The sequence below is a fragment of the Cricetulus griseus genome, chromosome 4, assembly GCF_003668045.3.
Source record: "Cricetulus griseus strain 17A/GY chromosome 4, alternate assembly CriGri-PICRH-1.0, whole genome shotgun sequence".
Taxonomy (NCBI): domain Eukaryota; kingdom Metazoa; phylum Chordata; class Mammalia; order Rodentia; family Cricetidae; genus Cricetulus; species Cricetulus griseus.
The window spans coordinates 101026059-101045451 of record NC_048597.1 but is presented as its reverse complement, the minus strand read 5'-3'; the positions used below and the strand labels follow the sequence as shown (position 1 = coordinate 101045451).

The window sequence follows — 19393 nt, the reverse complement described above, 5'->3', positions numbered from 1 at the left end:
GTTATATGTTCTGGAGATGGTGTCTTTCTGTGTAGCCCAGCCTGGCCCCAAGCTATGGGTGCTTCCACCTTTCCCTTCTGAGAGCTGGGGTTACAGGTGCTTACCACCATGCTTGGCTTCAAATTTTAGCAATTTTTACAAAATTTTGTTTTTATGTGTGTGGATGTTCTGTGTTTATGTCTAAGTACCATGTGCCTCTGAGGAAGCCAGAGGACATTGGATCTCCTGGGACTGGCATCACAGATGTAGGCTCCAAATTTTATTTTAGGGTTAGGGTTCAGGGTTAGGGTTATTTTATTTTTTCAAGATAGGGTTTCTTTGTGTAGCTTTTGAGCCTGTCCTGGAACTCTGTAGACCAGGCTGGCTTCAAATTTTAGTTGGAGACAGGATCTTACCATATTGCTCAGGCTGGCCTGGAATTGTTTATGAAGCTCAGATTAACCTCTAACTTTATATAGGCCAGGCTGGTCTTGAACTTGCAGTCCACTTGCCTCAACTTCCCTTAACCTTTTTTTTTTTTTAAAGATTTATTTATTTATTTATTTGTTATGTATACAGTGTTCTGCCTGCATGTATCCCTTCAGTCCAGAAGAGGGCACCAGACTACATTACAAGTGGTTGAGAGCCACCATGTGGTTGCTGGGAATTGGACTCAGGACCTCTGGGAGAACTGGCAGTGCTCTTAACCCTTGAGCCATCTCTCCAGCCCTCTCTCGACCTCTTAATAGTTGCGATTATAGGAATATGTCATATGCTTGGCTTCAACTGTACATTTTTTTTTTTCTGATGTAGCCCTAGCTTTCTGGGAATAAATAACTCATGGAATTATTACCACTTTTACACACATTTAAATATATTTTTCCCAGTTAAATTGCACATTAAGAAAACCCGGGGGCTGGAGAGACAGCTCAGATCAAAAGCACCAGCTGAGGTTCTGCGGTTCAATTCCCAGCACCCATAAGGAGGCTCTCAACTATCTGTAACTCCTGTCCCAGGTAATTAGCATCCTCTTCTGGCCACCTCAGGCAAAACACCTCAGGTACTGCAGGCAAACCACCCCAATAAGTAAAATAAAAATAAAATTTCAAAAACAAACAATAAATCCCCCTAACAAAGCAACCCAAACTTCTTCCTTTTTTTTTTTTTTTTCCTTCCTGGTTTTTCAAGACAGGGTTTCTTTATATAGCCTTGGCTGTCCTGGAACTCACTCTGTAGACCAGGCTGGCCTTGAACTCATGCATACACACCTTCCTCTGCCTCCCAAGTTCTGGGATTAAAGGCATGCCCAGCCTAGTACAAATTCTTAAAGTTTCTTCAGTTGCCTGTAGACGGGAAACTTGCTTCATTAGCTGCGCGTGTCCAGTATAAGGGATGCACTAGAATCAATAGCCATTCTTTGTCATCAGGTGGAGCTCCTGACTCCATTGGGTATTGCATTTCTATGTTACAGAACTGGGGAGACTGAGGCAGGAAGACTGGGACTCCAGAGCCTCCTGGGTGGCAGAATGAGATTCTGACTCCAGAATACATTGCTTCGTGTTAGCCCTATACAAGCATTTGGGGTCCACTGAGAAAGAAATAGACACGTCTTCAGTCCCCTACCTCTATGGAACTGCTTGCTGGTCCAGTGTTGAGTGTAGCCCCTGTGGAGATCTGTGATTAGGCAGCGAGCTGTGCATCACCCAGGGGAAGTGTGGGACTCATTGGGAAGGTGGGGTGGGCTGTCTAACTAGAGCTGCAGATAAACATGCTTGGAGGCCACACATGGATACCACAGAGGTCACCAGAGCACAAGAGGCAATGGTATCCATTAAAACCTGTACTTTACTGTGTTCTCTTTTTTTTTCTGTTAAACTTTTTATGACTTTCATTTATTTTAAAATTTTGCTTTCTTATTTTATGAATGAGAGAAAGTGTGTGTGTGTGTGTGTGTGTGTGTGTCTGTCTGTCTGTCTGTCTGTCGGTCTGTCTGTCTGTTAGAGGACAGCATTGGAGAGATGGTTCTTCAATGTTGGTTTCAGGGCTCCGACTCTGTCTGCCAGGATTGGCAGTAGTGCTTTTACCTACTGAGCTGCCTCACTGACCGGCCTGCCTGCCTGCCTGCCTGCCTGCCTGCCTGCCTGCCTGCCTGCCTGTCTACCTACCTACCTACCTACCTAACTACCTACCTATCTATCTATGTGTGTGCATATTTGTGTGTGTGCCTGTGTTTGTACACTTTGGGGGAAGGCACATGGGTGCCACGACACATTTGAAAATTAGAGGACAACTTCTGGGAGTCTATTTTCTCCTTTTACCATGTGGGTCCTTGGGACCAAAGTCAGATGGTCAGCCATGATGGCAAGTGCCTTTAACACACTGAGCCATCTCGCCAGCCTGTGAGTGTTCTTCTCACTACAATCAGTGCTCTACTTCCAATGCTGAATCTCTGAACTAGCCTGTGCATGCCACTGTCTTTGTATTGACATACTTCCATTGCATGACAGTGCTCACTCAGGTTCATCTCTGAGTGTGGCAGGAAACTCAGAACCCACAATGGAAAAATCTCACAAATTTAACTCTGTCGAGAGGAACTTCTGTAGGAAATAAACAGCTGAGGAAAAGGGTACAAAAGCAGGAGATACCTGCCAGACTTGTAGCTGAGGATAATTTTCTGGTTATAAAGGCTTCTACATATTAATAAGAGGAAACTTCAAAAGGGGGGGGGTAGTCCCGGCACTCAGGGTGAGGCAAAAGGATTAAGGTTCAAGGTCATCTTCAGAGCTAGCCTGAACTCATGAGGCCCTTGTCTTAAAAAAAAAAAGAGGATGAGATGCTGACAACTCAGGAAATTGGTGGAAAGGTGTCAAAGAAATGCAAATTGAGATGAAGCCACTTTCCACTGGTCAGGGGTGCAGTCAGAGTTTGATAATTTATGCAGTGTTGGTAAAGGTGAGGGACGCAATGTCTGTGGAAGGTGTACCTTGTCAGGGTAATCACCATTGGAGGTAGGGCCTGGGGATACAGCCCAGTGTTTATGTGTCTGCGACACATGCTCACACAAAAGAATCCCTAAAAGCAGGCCTAATGACACGTGTTGTAACCTTAGCACTTGGAAGATAGAGACAGGGATCTTTCAAGCTTAGTGTTGCCTGGCAACAGAGCAGCCCTGTCTCAAGGCAAAACACAGCTGAAAAATTACTTAATGTATGTTAACCATTTTATTGATAAATTAGTTGTTATTATATTGTGGAGGGGAGCATGTTTGCCATGGTGCAAGTGGAGGTCAGAGGGTAGCTTTAGCACTGGTTCTCTTCCACCTTTATGTGTGTTCCAGGGATCAAACTTGGAATGCCAGGCTTAAACAGCAAGCAAGCACTTTACCTGCTGAGCCATCTCACTTTTAATTTCTGAAAATCTAATGTTCATACATGAATGTGTCCAAAGATGAGTGCAGCATTGTCATGGGGTGCCCTCTTCCTCCCTGCCTCCTGCATTCCTTTCTGCCTTCCTTCCTTTATTTCTGAGATAAGGTCTGACTATGTAGCCCTGGCTAGCCTGGAACTTACTGTGTAGACCAGGCTGGATTGTACTCTCCTCATGAATGTTAGGGTTGCACATGAGCAACTGTCCTTTTTTTTTTTTTTTTGAGACAGGCTTGCTGTGTTGCCTAGGTTGGCCTCTGTCTCTCAAAGATCTACCTGCCTCAGCTCCTGAGCACTAATGTTACAGATGTGAGTAACTAAAGCAACTTCATAAACTTCTATGTCAGGGATTTGACTGTGGTGGCACATTCATACAGTAGAATATTCTGTACTCAGGAAAAAGAATGTACTACAAGAAGACCTTCAAGTTGTAGATTAAAAATTGGGTTTCTTCTTGCATGTGCCGTGCTGAGTTTCTCACGGGTGACTTTAGTTTTTTTTTTTTTGTTTTTTCGAGACAGGGTTTCCCCGTGTAGCTTTGGAGCCTATCCTGACACTCGCTCTAGAGACCAGGCTGGCCTCAAACTCACAGAGATCCGCCTGCCTCTGCCTCCCCAGTGCTGGGATTAACGGCGTGCGCCACCAACACCTGGCTGTGAATTTAGTTTTGAGAGAGGGTTTCTCACTGAATCTACAGTCTGAATAAAAGTGGAAAAACCATCTCCACAAGGTTTTGGCTAGAGCGTCTGGCCTGCAAGCTCTAGGGGTCCTTCTTTCACTGCTCCAGTACCAGAGTTACAGACACAAACCACCATACCCCGCTTCTATTTGGGTGTTGGGGACCTGAACTCAGAACCCTATGCTTGCCTAGACTGACTTGAAGCTCTGATCCTCCTGCTTTCCCACCTCCTGAGGATTAAGGTATGAACTACTGTCGGCCACATGGACTTCCAGGCACTGTTCTAGACAGTTGGGTGCTTTATGAGCTGCATTAACTCATCCTCTTAACCCCTGTGCCATGCGGGGCGGTTACTTTCCCTGCTTCATAGATGGCTTAAGAGGCGTTATTAACTAGCAAGAGTCACTCAGCTAGGATTTGAACCAAGACACTTTGGCACCAGGTTCTGGGTTTCTACCTTTAAAGCCTTGCTATCAAATGATTTTTCACCCACTGGAGGGTGCCTTTAACATTAAAACCATAAATCCAGTACTCTGACGGATTCTGTCTCCAACCTGTATTATGAAATACATAAAGTTTTCCCTTTTTCTTTTTCTTTTCTAGACAGGATCTTACTATATAGCCCTGGTTTGGTCTTGAACTCAGAGAAATCTGCTTGCCTTTGCCTCTTGAGTGCTAGGACCAGCTAAAGGCATGCACCACTGCACCCAGCTGTTTTTTGTTTGTTTGTTTTGTTTTAAATAGAAGGTGTTCATGCCTCTCAGCTTTAGACTACCACACCAAGCAACACAGAGGTTTGGCAGGCAAGAGTAAAAGACATTTAATATACTAATTAGCTGGTGTGGATAAGGCAAGAGTACTTATGCCTTTTGAAACACTGTAGAGCTCGAAGCCTGCCGTTAACTGCTTCTTGATTCCCATGGGACCTAGATGGGAACTGTAGTTCAGAGAAGTTGCAGCCAAGACTCTTTTCTTTGTTTTGTTTTTCAAGAAAGATTTCCTGGAACTCTCTCTTAGACCAGGTTGTCCTAGAATGCAGAAATCCACCTGCCTCTGCCTTCTGAATACTGGGATTAAAGGTATGGGGCACCACCACTTGGCATTCTTTCTTTTAAACAAAACCAAAAAAAACCTTAGGTGGCTCAAATGATCCCTCTGAATGCAAAAGTATTGATTGGGTGCTGGGTTAATGGGCTTCATAAACCAGGGTCATTTTATTTCTGGGTGAAACTCTCTCTTGCTCTTTTGACCATCTCTCAGAGGGAGGAGTAGACAGTCAACTACTATTTTGTTCTTTTGACTTGAGTCTTGAGACTTTTCACAGTCATGATGTTAATCAGAATGGCGTTCGAGCCCTCTGAAGCTGGTTAGATGCTGCAGTGATGTCCTTGTGTGACTGCTGTGACATCTTCAGTCCCAGCTTACATGTTGTTAGAACAGAAAATGCTCATGATTATAGAGACAGGCAGCTAACATTGCTGCTTACTGAGGACTGGGCACTCAGTAAAGGACACTAGCAGGCAGTGTCTTTGCCTCACTCTTCTCTAACACAAATAATAAAAGACCCAGAGATATCGGGGTTCAAGCTTCAAGCTTCAAGCTGAAGATCAGAAAAGCAAAGCAGTCGGCCATTAGCTCTCACCTCTAGCTCAGGATGAAAGGGCTAAACCACACACAAGCTCTTCGCCAAGTCTCAAACTGTTGCCTCTCATTGTGGCTGGAGATTGAATGCCTCTCTGAGATCTTCTGTCTTATATATATACTTCCCTAATGTTGGGATTAAAGGTGTGAGCTGTAATTTTCTTTTACACTGATTCACTCTTGAGTAGATCTAGGTGTCCTTGGACTCACAGAGATCCATCTATCTCTTAATCCTGAATTCTAGGATCAAAGGTGTGTACCACCACCTCCTAGCGTCTGGCTGCTGGGATTAAAGGTGTATATCTGGCTTCTATGGCTTGTGACTGACTTTGTTTTCTGAATCCTCAGGCAAGCTTTAATAATTTATAAACAATGTATCACCACACTCTTCACTCTTCCCAGGTTGCTGACCAGTGGTTACCTTAGGAACTGGGCATGTAGCTCAGTGGGAGAGCATGTTTATCATGTTTAGGGAGGGCCTTCAGTCCTATTTCCAGTAGCACACAAAAAGCGTTTTGTTTTGTTTTGTTTTGTTTTGTTTTGTTTTGTTTTGTTTTGTTTTGTTTTGTGTGTAACAGTCCTGGCTGTCCTGGAATCCATTGGCCTCGAACTGGAACTCACTGAGATCCACCTACTTCTGCCTCCCAAGACCTGGGAATAAAGGCCATCACCACCCAGCGTTTTTTGAGATAGGGTATCATGTAGCCTAGGCTGTAGCTGAGAATGGCCTCCACCTCTCAAGTACTGAGATTTGGGTGTGTACCCCACCCCCTGGTTTTTGTGGTTTATGGCTAATGCATTACTGAGACGGAACCCAGGGCCCCATTTATGCTAGGCAAGCACTCTGCTACTGGGGTACAGCCCCAGCCCTTGGATCCTAACATTTAATATGGACTCTTATTTCCTGGGAGTATTAAGAAATGTCAACCTCTAAAGACAGGTCATTTAGCCTTAGCATTGATTCACTTAAGTCTTGGTGATTTGAAGTCCATGAAGGAGATCTTAAATATTTTATTTAAGTATTCTGTATGAAGCCACACATCTTTAATCCCAGAAGAGGCAGGTGGATCTCTGTGAGTTTGAGACCAGCCTGGTCTACAAGAGCTAGTTCCAGGATAGCCTCCAAAGCTACAGAGAAACCCTGTCTCGAGAAAAAAAAAAAAAAAAGGTATATAGTGTGTGTGTGTGTGTGTGTGTGTGTGTGTGTGTGTGCTATCAGATGAGTAGGGGACAGAAGAGGGAATCAGATCCGCGGGAGTTAAGTTGCAGATTGTTAGTCACTGTGTAGGTGCTGGGGGAAGCTAAAATCAGGTTTCTTTGCAAGAACAATAAGCACTCTTAACTTCTAACCCATCTCTCCAGCCACAGGAAGGAGTACTTTCTGGAACCTGGGGGGATTCCTTTGAGGTGAATGCTGTACACAGTGGTCACTTTTGTCTTCTAAAGGACATTGTATTTGAAGTTCCCAATGTGGGGTTTGGAAGCACAAAGTTTGCTACCTGTGACAGGTGACACTGCCAGTTGAATAAGGTAGTGTCTGCTGTTGGCTGGTGTGCACCTGTAGTCTTATAATAGGGGCTGGAAGTGGGAGAGTCTAAGTTCTAGGCTAGCCTTGGGCACATTAATTACTCCTGTTTAAAAAAGAAAAGAAAAAAATTCTGTTAAATTCTTCACTGTGATGTTTATCAGATTTTTTTTTTGAACAAGTATTCTGTGGGGAGGCAGCTTACATTTATTTCTAGAAATACCTTATTCTGTTAATATGTTTGTGTATTTGTCTCCACATGCATATTAGAATGTTGAGCTTGCATGTTGAGTTCCAAGTCTAGTACCCTGCCAGTGTTCTGGTTCTTTCCTCTAGCAGTGAGAAAGAATCTGGCTCTTATGAGCCTCAGCACCTGTCCTTATTCATGAAGTTGTTTGTGTTTGTCTGGTTTTGTTGCGTGCAGACAATTTCCTGACCGTGTGGATGACCTTTTGGGGCAGACAAACCCACCAGTGTGTTGGTGTCGTGTTAACAGCCCAGCCTCGAGTTAACAGCCCAGCCCTCACTGGCCATGGCCTTCTCCTACCTCCAGTGCCTGCAGTATGGCAGGAGCCCCGTGTCCCACCCAGGAAAAGGGACTAAAGAGGAAAGGGAAAGGGCTAGCCCGGAAGCTGGCTGTCAGCTGCTGCTCACAGGCCTCTACCACGATGGTGTGAGGGCACTCAGCTGTGGTGGTGTGGGTGCTACTGAGGTCTCTGGTTCTCAATGTCATTTTCCCTCCTTCCAGATGGTTTCACCCCAACATCACTGGTGTGGAGGCAGAGAATCTCCTGCTGACCAGAGGAGTGGATGGCAGTTTTTTGGCAAGGCCCAGTAAGAGTAACCCTGGAGACTTCACTCTGTCTGTTAGGTAAGTTGGAAGGTAAAAAGGATACTCAGGGTGTTTCCAGAGGAAGGGTGAGGCCACATTAAGCTGTCTCAGCCCTTTCCACAGCGCCTGCTGCACTGTAGAACCACTCAGGGCACTGGCTCATTCCTATGCTTTTTTTTTAAAAGATTTTATTTTATATGTATGAATGTTCTGCTTGCATGTATGTGTGTATTTTCTCCCTGTGTGTGCTTGGTGCCCAAGGAGGCTAAAAGAATACATCAGATCCCTTGGAACTGGAGTAACAGATAGTTGTGAGCCACCATGTGGGTGCTAGGAACTGAACCCGGGTCCTCAGGAAGAGCAGCCAGTGCTCCTAACCAATGAGCCAGCTCTCCAGCCCTTGTTCCCATGCCTTTTGAGGTCCCCCAAACTCATAGGCTTGGAAGTCGTGGAAAGGACCATTGGGCTTCTGCTCACAGCGGGGATCAAGCATTCCTTGGGCAGAGAGATATACTGGAGCCTCCAGGCTGATTACTGGCTCCTCACCTTTGACCTGCCTCCTGTGTATTTCTTTTCTGCTATGGATTTTGTCATGGGGATCAGTCTCTCTAAGGTTCTACACACCACTTTGCTTTGTCAAGAGCGAAAACCTCTGTGAGGGAGTTGTGGTCCCCTTGAGTCCCCTGCCTAGTCCCATGCCCCTCATCCTTTCTCCAGAGGAAGTCATTGTTCAGAGGTTGCATGGATCCTCCCGATGTGTTGCTCTTGTGTTCTCAGCATATTAATCGTTCTGTAATCCATACTTCCATTGAAGTGCTGTTTGAGTTGCATGCTGGGACATCTAGCTGTTCATTGTAATGGCTACTCAGTGATCAAGTGATGCAAACATACTAGCTTCTCCATTCTTCTAGTGGTGGACATCGGGAGGCTTTGGTTTGTTTTAAATCCTTGGGAACAGTGTAATGCATCCTCACAGTTCCTTTGAGTAGGTGTGGGAGAGTTTTCTAGATGATATTTTCTGTATGTCCATTCTAGCTGTTCAAACTGAAGTATATGGATTTGATTTTATAGATAATACTTTTCACATAAAGATATGAGTAACTCATGTCCTTAAGGGTTTATTTAGAATCTCACTGAGAATTAGGAAGCATCTGTTTCCTTGTTCACTTATTTATTTACTCATTTATTTGTTTGTTTATTTGTTTATGATGCAGGGTTTTACTAGGGAGTACTGACTGGTCTGGAACTTGATATATAGACCGGGTTAGCTTTGAATTCATAGAGATCTACTTGCTCTGTGTTAGGAATACAGTCACATTCCACACCACACCAGCTCCTTCAGCCTTTTGAAAGAAAGTTGTGAGTAAGGGCATCTGTAGGGCCCCAGCCTGAGCCTTACATAGAAGAGATACTAGCACCGACTGGACTGGACAGTGTCACCCACTAGGAAGTGTGTGGTAGACTTTTGTATTATTTATCCGATTTTGAATGTACTTTGTTTATTGCTGTGTGTGTGATGTGTGTGCTTCACAATTCTCTCCTTGTGCCACAGTTTCTGTGGCTCACAGGGACTAGGCTTAGGTTGTCAGATTTTCCCTGCTGAGCCAGTTCAATACCCCCAGATTTTTTTTTTTTAACATTTAATTTTTTATGTACTAATTAAAGAAAACTTTTTTTTACATTTATTTGGTGTGTGTGTGTTTGTATGCACATATGAAAGTGTCATGGCATGAATTTATAGGTTGGAGGAGTTAGTTTTCTACTTCCAGCACCACGTGTGTCCTGGGGATTAAACTTGTTTGTCAGGTAAGCTTTGTTGACAAGCCCCCTTTACCCATTAAACCATCTCACTGGGCCCTGTTGACCCCCCCCCCCACACACACACAGGTGTTCTCTGTGTATAACTGGCCTGGCTGTCCTGGAACTCGCTCTGCAGACCATGCTGGCCTTAAACTCAGTTTGCCTGCCTCTGCCTCCCAAGTTCAGGGATTAAAGGCGTGTGCCACTACTCCCCTTCTGACCCTGTTGATTTTGTTATTGGATCTTTTTGTTTTGTTTTCTGTTTTTGAGACATGATCTCATGTATCCAAGACTGTCTTTAAACTTCTCACCCTCCTGCCTCAAACTCCTAAGTGCTGGGATTATAAGTGTGCATCACTATACTTTTTAGGCAATATTTATATATTTAAAAATCAAACCTTTAAAATTTCTTATTTTAAGATGGTCTTGCTCTGTAGCCTAGTGTCTTCCTGCCTCAGCCTTCCAAGTACCGGACTGTTGGTATATTTTTGTGATACATATTTGAGTTTCTGTCATTTATTTGTCTGTTTTTGAATGTCTTTTGATATTTATCCATTTTTATTGCCTTTGGGCAAAAATTATTAGTGGATTTGCTGGACATCAAGGTAAGTGGGTATTTTGATTTCATCTTTAACTGTGTGTCCTTGATTGTTAAGGACAGTAATTGTTGTCACTTAACCTATACTATAAAATAGGCCAGCCATTCAAAATGGAAGCTACTACACAGGGCACAGGCGCAGGGTGGCATAGTTGATGGGATTATTTGACCTCCAGTTTCAGGGATGGGGTAAATCTTTTCATGGGGTTTGTTCCAATGTTTGGGTGAAATCTTCTACTGAATGTGAGGTCTCTCTTTCCAAGTATTGCTCTTTGACACCTTTCTCCACAATGGACTATTTTAGAAGAAATGGAGCCGTCACCCACATCAAGATTCAGAACACTGGGGACTACTATGACCTCTATGGTGGGGAGAAGTTTGCCACCTTGGCTGAACTGGTCCAGTATTATATGGAGCATCATGGGCAGCTGAAAGAGAAGAATGGAGATGTTATTGAGCTCAAGTACCCACTGAATTGTGCGGACCCGACCTCTGAAAGGTCAGTGACATCTTAGCACAAATCAGGACTTTAGGGCTCTGTGCTTCTTGCCTGTCTTGTGGAATGCATAGGACCTGTGTGACTACAAGGCTGGTGTCTGTCTTTCATGTTATCAGTTTAAAAATGTTGTGTTTTGTTTGTGACAGGGTCTAGTGTAGTTCAGGGTGGCCTGGAACTCGTTGTGTAGCTGAGGGTGACTGAATTCCTGATCCTCTTGCCTCTACCTCCTGAGTGCTAGGGTTACAGATATGCCTCACCATGCCTGGCTTATGTGGTACTGGAGATTGAGCACAGGCTGGGTCATGCCAGGGAGGCTCTCTAGACACCAAGCTACATCCCCTGCCCTGAGCTGTGTTAAAGTAAGAATGATGGCATCAGAGTATTTGCAGAATGCAGTGTTCCTTACAGAGACTCCACAGGGCTCTCACATTTAGTGCGTGCTTTAATTGCAATATTTATCTACAGCTGATGATCTTTGGGAGCTGGGAGAGAAAACAGGATGATAGAGATGCTGAAACAGCACCATTGTTCCTTGGTGGCTCAGACCAGTTGTTCAGTAGAACTACCAACAGAGGTCAGGCTAAGTCCATGGCTCGTCATCCTCTCTTTAATGTTGTCTCTCAGATGTGCAAGCATGACTGCAGAGAACTGTCACTGTGTCCCTAGAGAACTGCATGGTATACAGCTCTTCTCTTATGTTTGGAGTTGAGAGCTAGTGCTTGTTTATTTACCTTGGCATTGGCTTCTGTAGTCTCCTTTCTGATTGCAGGTTCTGGGTCTGTATATCTTGATTTCTGTATTATATGCATGCCATATTAAAGCTTGACTGATAACCCAGTGTAGTTTGAAGAACTAGACAGCAGATTGAGAGACATTTAAGTATAGGTTGGAAATACAGAAAAATCTGAAATGCTTTGAATTAATTTATAACAAAGATCCATTTTTATCTAATGTCAAAATGAGCACAGATTCATGTTTTTTTTTAAAGATTTATCATGTATACAATATTCTGCTCGCAAGTACACTTTCTTTTTATTTTCCATTTTTTTATTTGAATTAGAAACAAGATTGTTTTACATGTCAATTCCAGTTCCCTCTCCTTACCCTCCTCCCCTGCCACCCCCCTCATGTACACTTTCATGCCAGAAAGGGTGCCAAATTTTATTATAGATGGTTGTGAGCTACCTGGTGGTTTCTGGGAATTGAACTCAGGTCCTCTGGAAGACCAGCCAGTGCTCTTAACCCCTGAGCCATCTCTCCAGCCCCAGATTCATGATTATTTTGTCTCTTTCATAATTTGTTTATTTGTTGCTTGAGTCCAGGTCTCACATAGGCCGGGCTGCCCTCCTGATGGCTGTGTTACTGAAGATGACTTGTGCTCCTCATCTTTTGCCTCCACTCCCTGGTGTATGATGTCTTAGTCAGGGTTTCTATTACTGTGATAAAACACCATGACCAAGAGCAACTTGGGGAAGGAAGAGTTTACTTCATCTTACAACTTATAATCCATTATCCAGGGAAGTCAGGGTAGGAACTCAAGGCAGGAACCTGGAAGCAGGAACCTGATGTAGAGGCCATGAGGGAATGTTGTTTACTGGCCTGCCCTCTTGGTTTGCTCAGTCTGTTTTCTTAAAGCACCCAGGACCACTAGCCCAAAGGATGGCATGGCCAGTTGTGGGGTGTGCCTCCTGCGTCAACCATCAGCTAAGAAAATGGACCATAGGTTTGCCCATAGACCAATTTGTGTTATGCCAAGTTTGAATCTGGTAGGGACATTTTCTCAAATTGAGGCATTCTTTTCCCAAATAACTCTAGCTTGTACGGAGCTGACATAAAACTAGTAAGTACACATGAATTATAGGCATGTGTCACCAGGCTTGTAACTTTTTCATATTTCTTCACTAAATGACTATAACTCAATAGTTGGTTCTTTTAGGGTTAGGCACTTTAAAAATGTCAACTGTATTTTTAAAAGATGGGAGATTTAAGAGGAAATAGGAAGCATTGAGGATGTTTCTCTCTGTCTCTCTGCCCCCACCCCCACCCCCGATCTCAGGTTTCTCTGTATAGCCCTGGTTGTCCAGAACTCACTCTGTAGACCAGGCTGGCCTCAAACTTAGAGATCTGCCTGCCTCTGCCTCCTGAGTGCTGGGATTAAAGGTGTGCGTCACCATCATCTGTTAAATACTGTTTTCAAATGATCCTAGGCTCCTTTTTAAATTTAGTGGAGGCTAGGTGTGGTGGCACTGCCTGTAGTCTCAGCACGAAGGAGCCTGAGGCAGAAGGATCCATGACTCACGACCAACCTGGGCCACACAGTGAGATTGTCTCAAAAAAAGAAAAGCGAACTTTAGTTGTCCTTTTTAACATATCTGTCATTTTTTCCTGTTAGTTTGGGGTGCAGAATCTGTATAGTCAGATACTCGGCTTCCTAGAGTGTCTGTTTAGAACCTGTGTTGAGGAGAACTGACTTGAGTGTGGTACATGAAAAACAGAGCACACCCCAGATGAACTCAGCTTGTTTTCTTTTCAAACATGTAGGTGGTTCCATGGTCACTTGTCTGGAAAAGAAGCAGAGAAATTGCTAACGGAGAAGGGTAAGCATGGCAGCTTCCTTGTCCGAGAGAGCCAGAGCCACCCTGGAGACTTCGTTCTCTCTGTCCGTACCGGTGATGACAAAGGGGAGAGCAATGATGGCAAGTCCAAAGTGACCCACGTCATGATCCGATGTCAGGTAGAGCCTACGGGGACTGTGGGTCTGCTACAGTGGCATCTTGGGGACGTCTGCTGAGAGATACCCATATGTCCAGATTATTTTATCCTTGGTTACTTGCTCATGGCCATCTCTCCTGTGTATGTCTCATTGTTTTGGAAGCATTGTTACTTTTGTTGTTTTTTTTCCTTTTTTTGTTGTTGTGTTTTTCTGTTGCCTTTTTTTTTTTTTTTTTTTGTTTTGTTTTTGTTTGCTTGAGACTGGGTTTCTTTGTATAACCCTGGCTATCCTGGAATTCATTCTGTAGACCAGGCTGGCCTTGAACTCACAGAGCTCTGCCTGCCTCTGCCTCCCGAGTGATGGGATTAAAGATGTGAGCCACGACTGCCCAGCTGTTTTGTTTTTCTGAGACAGGATCTCTCTGTGTATCCCTGGCCATCCTGAAACTCACTATGTAGACCAGCCAGGCCTGGAACCTACAGAGATTTGCCTACTTTTGCCTCCCAACTGTTGCCACTTTCCATTTTAGTTTTTCTTTTGGATCTGCTCTGTGGGATCAGCTGCCCTAAGGAGTGTCACAGGTGGTTGACACTGCACTTGGCCCTCCCTGTCTGTAGATCCACCCCCTGGGGCCAGCAGTCTTGAGCATCCTGTCTGTCTAAACATGTGCAGACTTTCATGTCCTATCTAGCTTCACAGCTGTGTACATGACGTAACATGAGCACTGATGCCACACTAGGCACCGTGAGGAGTCTGGAGGTGATGGGAAATGTCTTGCAGCCACATGGAGTTTATATTTGATTTTGAATTAAGTGTTATGTCATTTCTTGTTCTTGGTGCTGGGATAGAACCTAGCACCCGTTCCACCGCTGAGTACTCCCCAACCCCCCATTCCACCCTGATCATCAGTGCTGTTGCTTCCTTCCTTCACAGTACTGTGAACACTGGGCTTTCTGTTTCTGGGTGTCAGTCTCTGGCCTTTGGTTGAATATTGTTTAGTTTTTTGCAGTCAAGCTCATTAAGTGTACCCATCACCTTGTAACACTTTAGGTGTCCTCCTGGCAAATCTCCAGTGCATGTAACCCTATCCACTGTTGTTACCATGCTATGGGTTGTCCTGAGCCCGTTCACCATAAAGAGAGGGTCCAGTACCTTCTGCACCCAAGTCCTTTATAGCCCTGTTTTGATTTCTCATCACTGTATTGGACTTTTTTTGGGGGGTGCTTTGTGTAAATGAGGTGACACATTCCTTTCAGTACTTATTTGATTTACTGGCAGGGCCTCCTGCCTCACCCAGCTGTAACCAATGACAGGGTTTTCTTCTCAAGGTCCAGGTGGAGACATGGATATGATACATGTATGTTTTTTTCTCATCATGCCCTCTAGACAGACATGTGGCTTGGTTATACAGGTATATAGGTGAAGTGTCACTAAGAATCCAGTGCAGGAAGGTGGGAAGACAGTAAGCCTAGCATGAGGTAATGAGCACCATCTGTTTGGTCTTGAAAGGAACTGAAATACGACGTTGGCGGAGGAGAGCGCTTTGACTCTTTGACAGACCTGGTGGAGCATTACAAGAAGAACCCTATGGTGGAGACTCTGGGCACAGTCCTGCAGCTCAAGCAGGTCAGGAAACTGAAGCTGCTTCAGCTAAGTGTTGGGAGAACACTAGCATGTAGTCAGTCTCTCACATATGTGTACCAGTCAGCATACGTCACAAGATACATGAAGACTAGTTAATAGGGGAAAGGGCTCAAAGCTACTTGGCCCTGTTGCTTTGGGCCTGTGGTGGTACATTTACCATGGTGGGAGCACTTGGGGGCTGTTTACCACATGGCTGAGAAATGGAGACAGGAGGGGCCCTGGTCTCCTCCCCACCCCCCCCAGTCTTGTCTTCTTCTAGGTAGACCCTACCTTCTAAAAGTTCTGCTACCAAGCTGGGTGTTGGTGGCGCACGCCTTTAATCCCAGCACTGGGGAGGCAGAGGCAGGCGGATCTCTGTGAGTTCGAGGCTAGCCTGGTATGCAGAGCGAGTGCCAGGATAGGCTCCAAAGCTACACAGAGAAACCCTGTCTCGAAAAACCAAACCAAACCAAAGCAAACCAAAGCAAACCAAAACAAAAATAAAAGTTCTGCTACCTCCCAGTAGCACCTAGGGTTCGATCCAAGTCTTCAACATATGTCCCCTTGGATGACATTCAAGATCCATAGTGTACTGCAGCAGTAGACAGAATATCAGTAGTTCCTCATAGTGTGCCCATCTTCAGTTGTGGTTAGTCATGCCATCTCTAGTTTCTTTACTCACAGATTACCTCCTTTAGTATTTGGAAACAAATTCTAGATGCTGTGTCATTTCCACATTTGTAAGAGACCTCATAAAGTGTTTTGTGTTGGGGTTGAACCCAGGGCACACCACAGTTGAACTCTGGTATCTATGACCTACCTACCTCCTTACAGAGGAATCAAACCCCAGGGATCTGTGCATGCTAGGCAAGCGCTCACCACTGAAGTACATTCCAGCGTGCACATATGTAGATTTTACTTTGTCCTTAGTTTTTGATAGTCATGCCACGTAGCCCTGCTCGTCTCATGATCTTCCTATCTCCATGTTGGGCTTAAACACAGGTACTCTTGTGCCCTTTAAAAGAAGTCTTCAGGGGCTTAGTGGTTGGGGGCACTGACTGCTCTTTAAGAGGACCTGGATTCAATTCCCAGCACTCTCTAAGTTATAGTAGTCCTGACTCTCACACAGACATGCAGGCCAACACTAATGCACATTAAAACAAAAACAAAAACAAAAACAAAAAACTGTTCATTGCAAATTACCATTAGTTTCCCTTAGGGCTCATGCTTTCTCAGAGTCTTTACTGTTTCACTGTTTTTTTTTTTTTTTTTTTTAACTTTTTATTGATTCTTTGTGAATTTTATGTCACGCACCCCAATCCCACTTGTCTTCCTATCCCTCTTCTGCCCTTGCATTGCAACCCCCCAAAAGAAAACAAACAAAAATAAATTTCTCAGTGGAAGCTGTGGTGTGTCACACAGTATACCCTTTTGTCCAAACAGCTTCACTTGCAAATGTTCATTGCAATGAGTCATTGGACTGGTTCAAGGCCTCTGGCTTCTGCAGCACCATCAATACTGGTTCCTTACCTGGAATCCTTTTGGATATCCTGTTTCTCTATGTTGTGGAGATCCTGCAGCTTGTTTCTGCCAGACTGGCCCCTTCACATACTCCAGCAGTTCATGGATGGGGTAGATGTTGGGGTGGGCCAACTCAAAAGCCCTGAATGTGGGCCTCGATGGTAGCTGAGTTGGTCAGCTTTCCTGCACCCTCGACACCAGGGCCAGCTCTTCTGATTTGCCCAGGTGAGGGGTGGAGCCAGTTCTCCTGCCTGTGGCGGCTGGCAAGGGACAGGACAGGCTCAGCTGTTTCACTTTTATGACAGTGGTCCCATCTGGAAATCATGGTGTGATTTAACTGTGTAGAAATCTAGGTTTGAATTTGTATCAGCTGAGTTCCTAACCTGTTCTTTGAGAATGAAGAGGCATTTCCTGATGGAATAAAAGAGAAAGTGAAAGAGAGTTTGATGGTGGTATTGGCTCATGGTAGCTCTGGTGGATTGCTGATGCTTTTGAGTTCTATCTCTGCAGCCCACCTAAACAAGGAAGGGGAACCCCTGTCCTCAATGCACACACGTTCACAGGTACCACACACAGATTATACACACTCATGCATGCACATAGGCGCCTGCATACATGGAGACACAAACACGAACACACCCATATGCATGCACGGACACACAAATGCACAATGCACACACAGATGCATAAAAGCACTCGCACACATGCACATATTTGAGATGATGTGTATCATCCTGCCTTTGCTTTTGTGAAGTCTTTTTCTTTCCATGTTAACATTGTTAAATATGTTTTCTTTCTTTCCCACCACTGCTGAACACAACAGCCTCTCAACACAACTCGTATTAATGCTGCTGAAATCGAAAGCCGGGTTCGAGAGCTAAGCAAGTTAGCTGAGACCACAGATAAAGTCAAACAGGGCTTTTGGGAAGAATTTGAGGTAAGTCTCTGACTTTTTTTTTTTTTTTTTTTTTTTTTTTTTTTTTTTGGGGGGGGTTCGAGACAGGGTTTCTCTGTGTAGCTTTGGAGCCTATCCTGGCACTCGCTCTGGAGACCAGGCTGGCCTTGAATTCACAGAGATCCACCTGCCTCTGCCTCCTGAGTGCTGGGATTAAAGGCGTGCGCCACCAATGCCCGGCCATTTTGTTTGGTATTTCAAGACAGGATTTCTCTGTAGCTTTGGAGGCTGTCCTGGAACTCACTCTGTAAACCAGGCTGGCCTTGAACTCGCAGAGATCCACCTGCCTCTGCCTCCTGAGTGCTGGGATTAAAGGTGTGTGCCACCACCGTCTGGCCTTACAAATTGATTTTTAAATGATTTATTTTTATTTTATGTGCATTAGTGTTTTGCCTGCGTGTATGTCTGTGTGTCAGGTTTCCTGGAACTAGAGTTACAATGAGCCACCATGTGGGTGCTGGGGATTGAACCTATGTCCTCTGGAAGAGCAGTCAGTGCTCTTAACCATTGAGCCATCTCTCCAGCCCCCTGACAAGTTGTTTTTATGTGAGTTATTAAATGCTGTTTTAACAAGTGAGAAGAAAGTCTTATGCTGGAGTCTGGCTTCCTTTGTTGTGGCATGGAGCAGGTCACTTAGGGGACTTCTTTGAAGCAGAAAGGTATTGTGCTCCTGAGAAGGGGTTGGCAGCTTATCTCAGATGGATGAGCCAGCAGCTCTATTTGTTGGTTCAGACCACTGGCAGGACCCCAGAAAAACAAAAGGATTGAATTCCTTTGGCATGCAAGGCGCTTCAGACAAACTGAAGCTTCATTCCTTTGAGTGAGGTCAGGAGAAGGCCCTAGTTTGTTTCAGCTGCGAGTTCACACTAATAGCAAGTTAAGGGGCTGACGTCTGTCCTAAGCCCTATTGAGGTGTGAACCTGTCCCGTGGCTCTCTGTGCTCATAAGCTGCCAACCCATATATCCTCTGGTCTGTCTTTCTCTCCTCGTGCATTTGACCAGAGACTTGGCCTCTTTCCTTCCGCAGTCACACTCCTTATGTCACTCATATCTTCACACAGCTCATTTTATATTTTGTATTTTTTGAGCCTGGGTTTCTCTGTAGGTTTAGCTGTCCTAGAACTCTCTCTGTGGACCAGGCTGGCCTTGTTTGCCCCTGCCTCCTGAGTGCTGGGATTAAAGGTGTGTGACGCTATGCTCAGCTTAAAGAATATTTTTAATTTATTCTTTGATAGTTTGATGTGCAGCTGTCTTGCTGATACCCACCCTTATCCATCCCCCCCCTCCCCACTTTATGTTTTACAGGAGTGGTTAGTCCGAGCTTTGTATAGGACTTGAGGATTCACAGCTATTTGTGCCACCATGTACCAGGCAGCTTTTGGAGAGAAGTGCTAGTTCCATTCTACAGAGGAGCGTGAGGTCAGAGAGGTCAAGTAGATTGTCCTCCTTCTTTAGCACAGACACTGATAATCCCAGCCTTGGGGATGGGTCCATTCTAGAACATTCCTGGTGCTTGCTCCTCAGTGATGGGCGGGGACTAGGACTTGGGTCTGGTCTCACTAGGCATTGGGGTGAGCTCTTCAAACACTGTGTCGGGGGGGGG

General features: G+C 44.8%; 1 protein-coding gene across 2 annotated transcripts in view; it reads left to right on the top strand.

Annotated features, from left to right (window-relative positions):
• Ptpn11 (protein tyrosine phosphatase non-receptor type 11) overlaps window positions 1-19393 on the top strand; it is a 59644-nt gene that overhangs the window by 11761 nt on the left and 28490 nt on the right. For both annotated transcript variants that reach the window (XM_027414112.2, XM_027414113.2), the window contains exons 2-6: window positions 7998-8120; window positions 10784-10978; window positions 13520-13712; window positions 15201-15317; window positions 17659-17772. In XM_027414112.2, coding sequence (XP_027269913.1) covers window positions 7998-8120; window positions 10784-10978; window positions 13520-13712; window positions 15201-15317; window positions 17659-17772 — 742 coding nt within the window. The remainder of the gene's footprint in view (window positions 1-7997; window positions 8121-10783; window positions 10979-13519; window positions 13713-15200; window positions 15318-17658; window positions 17773-19393) is intronic.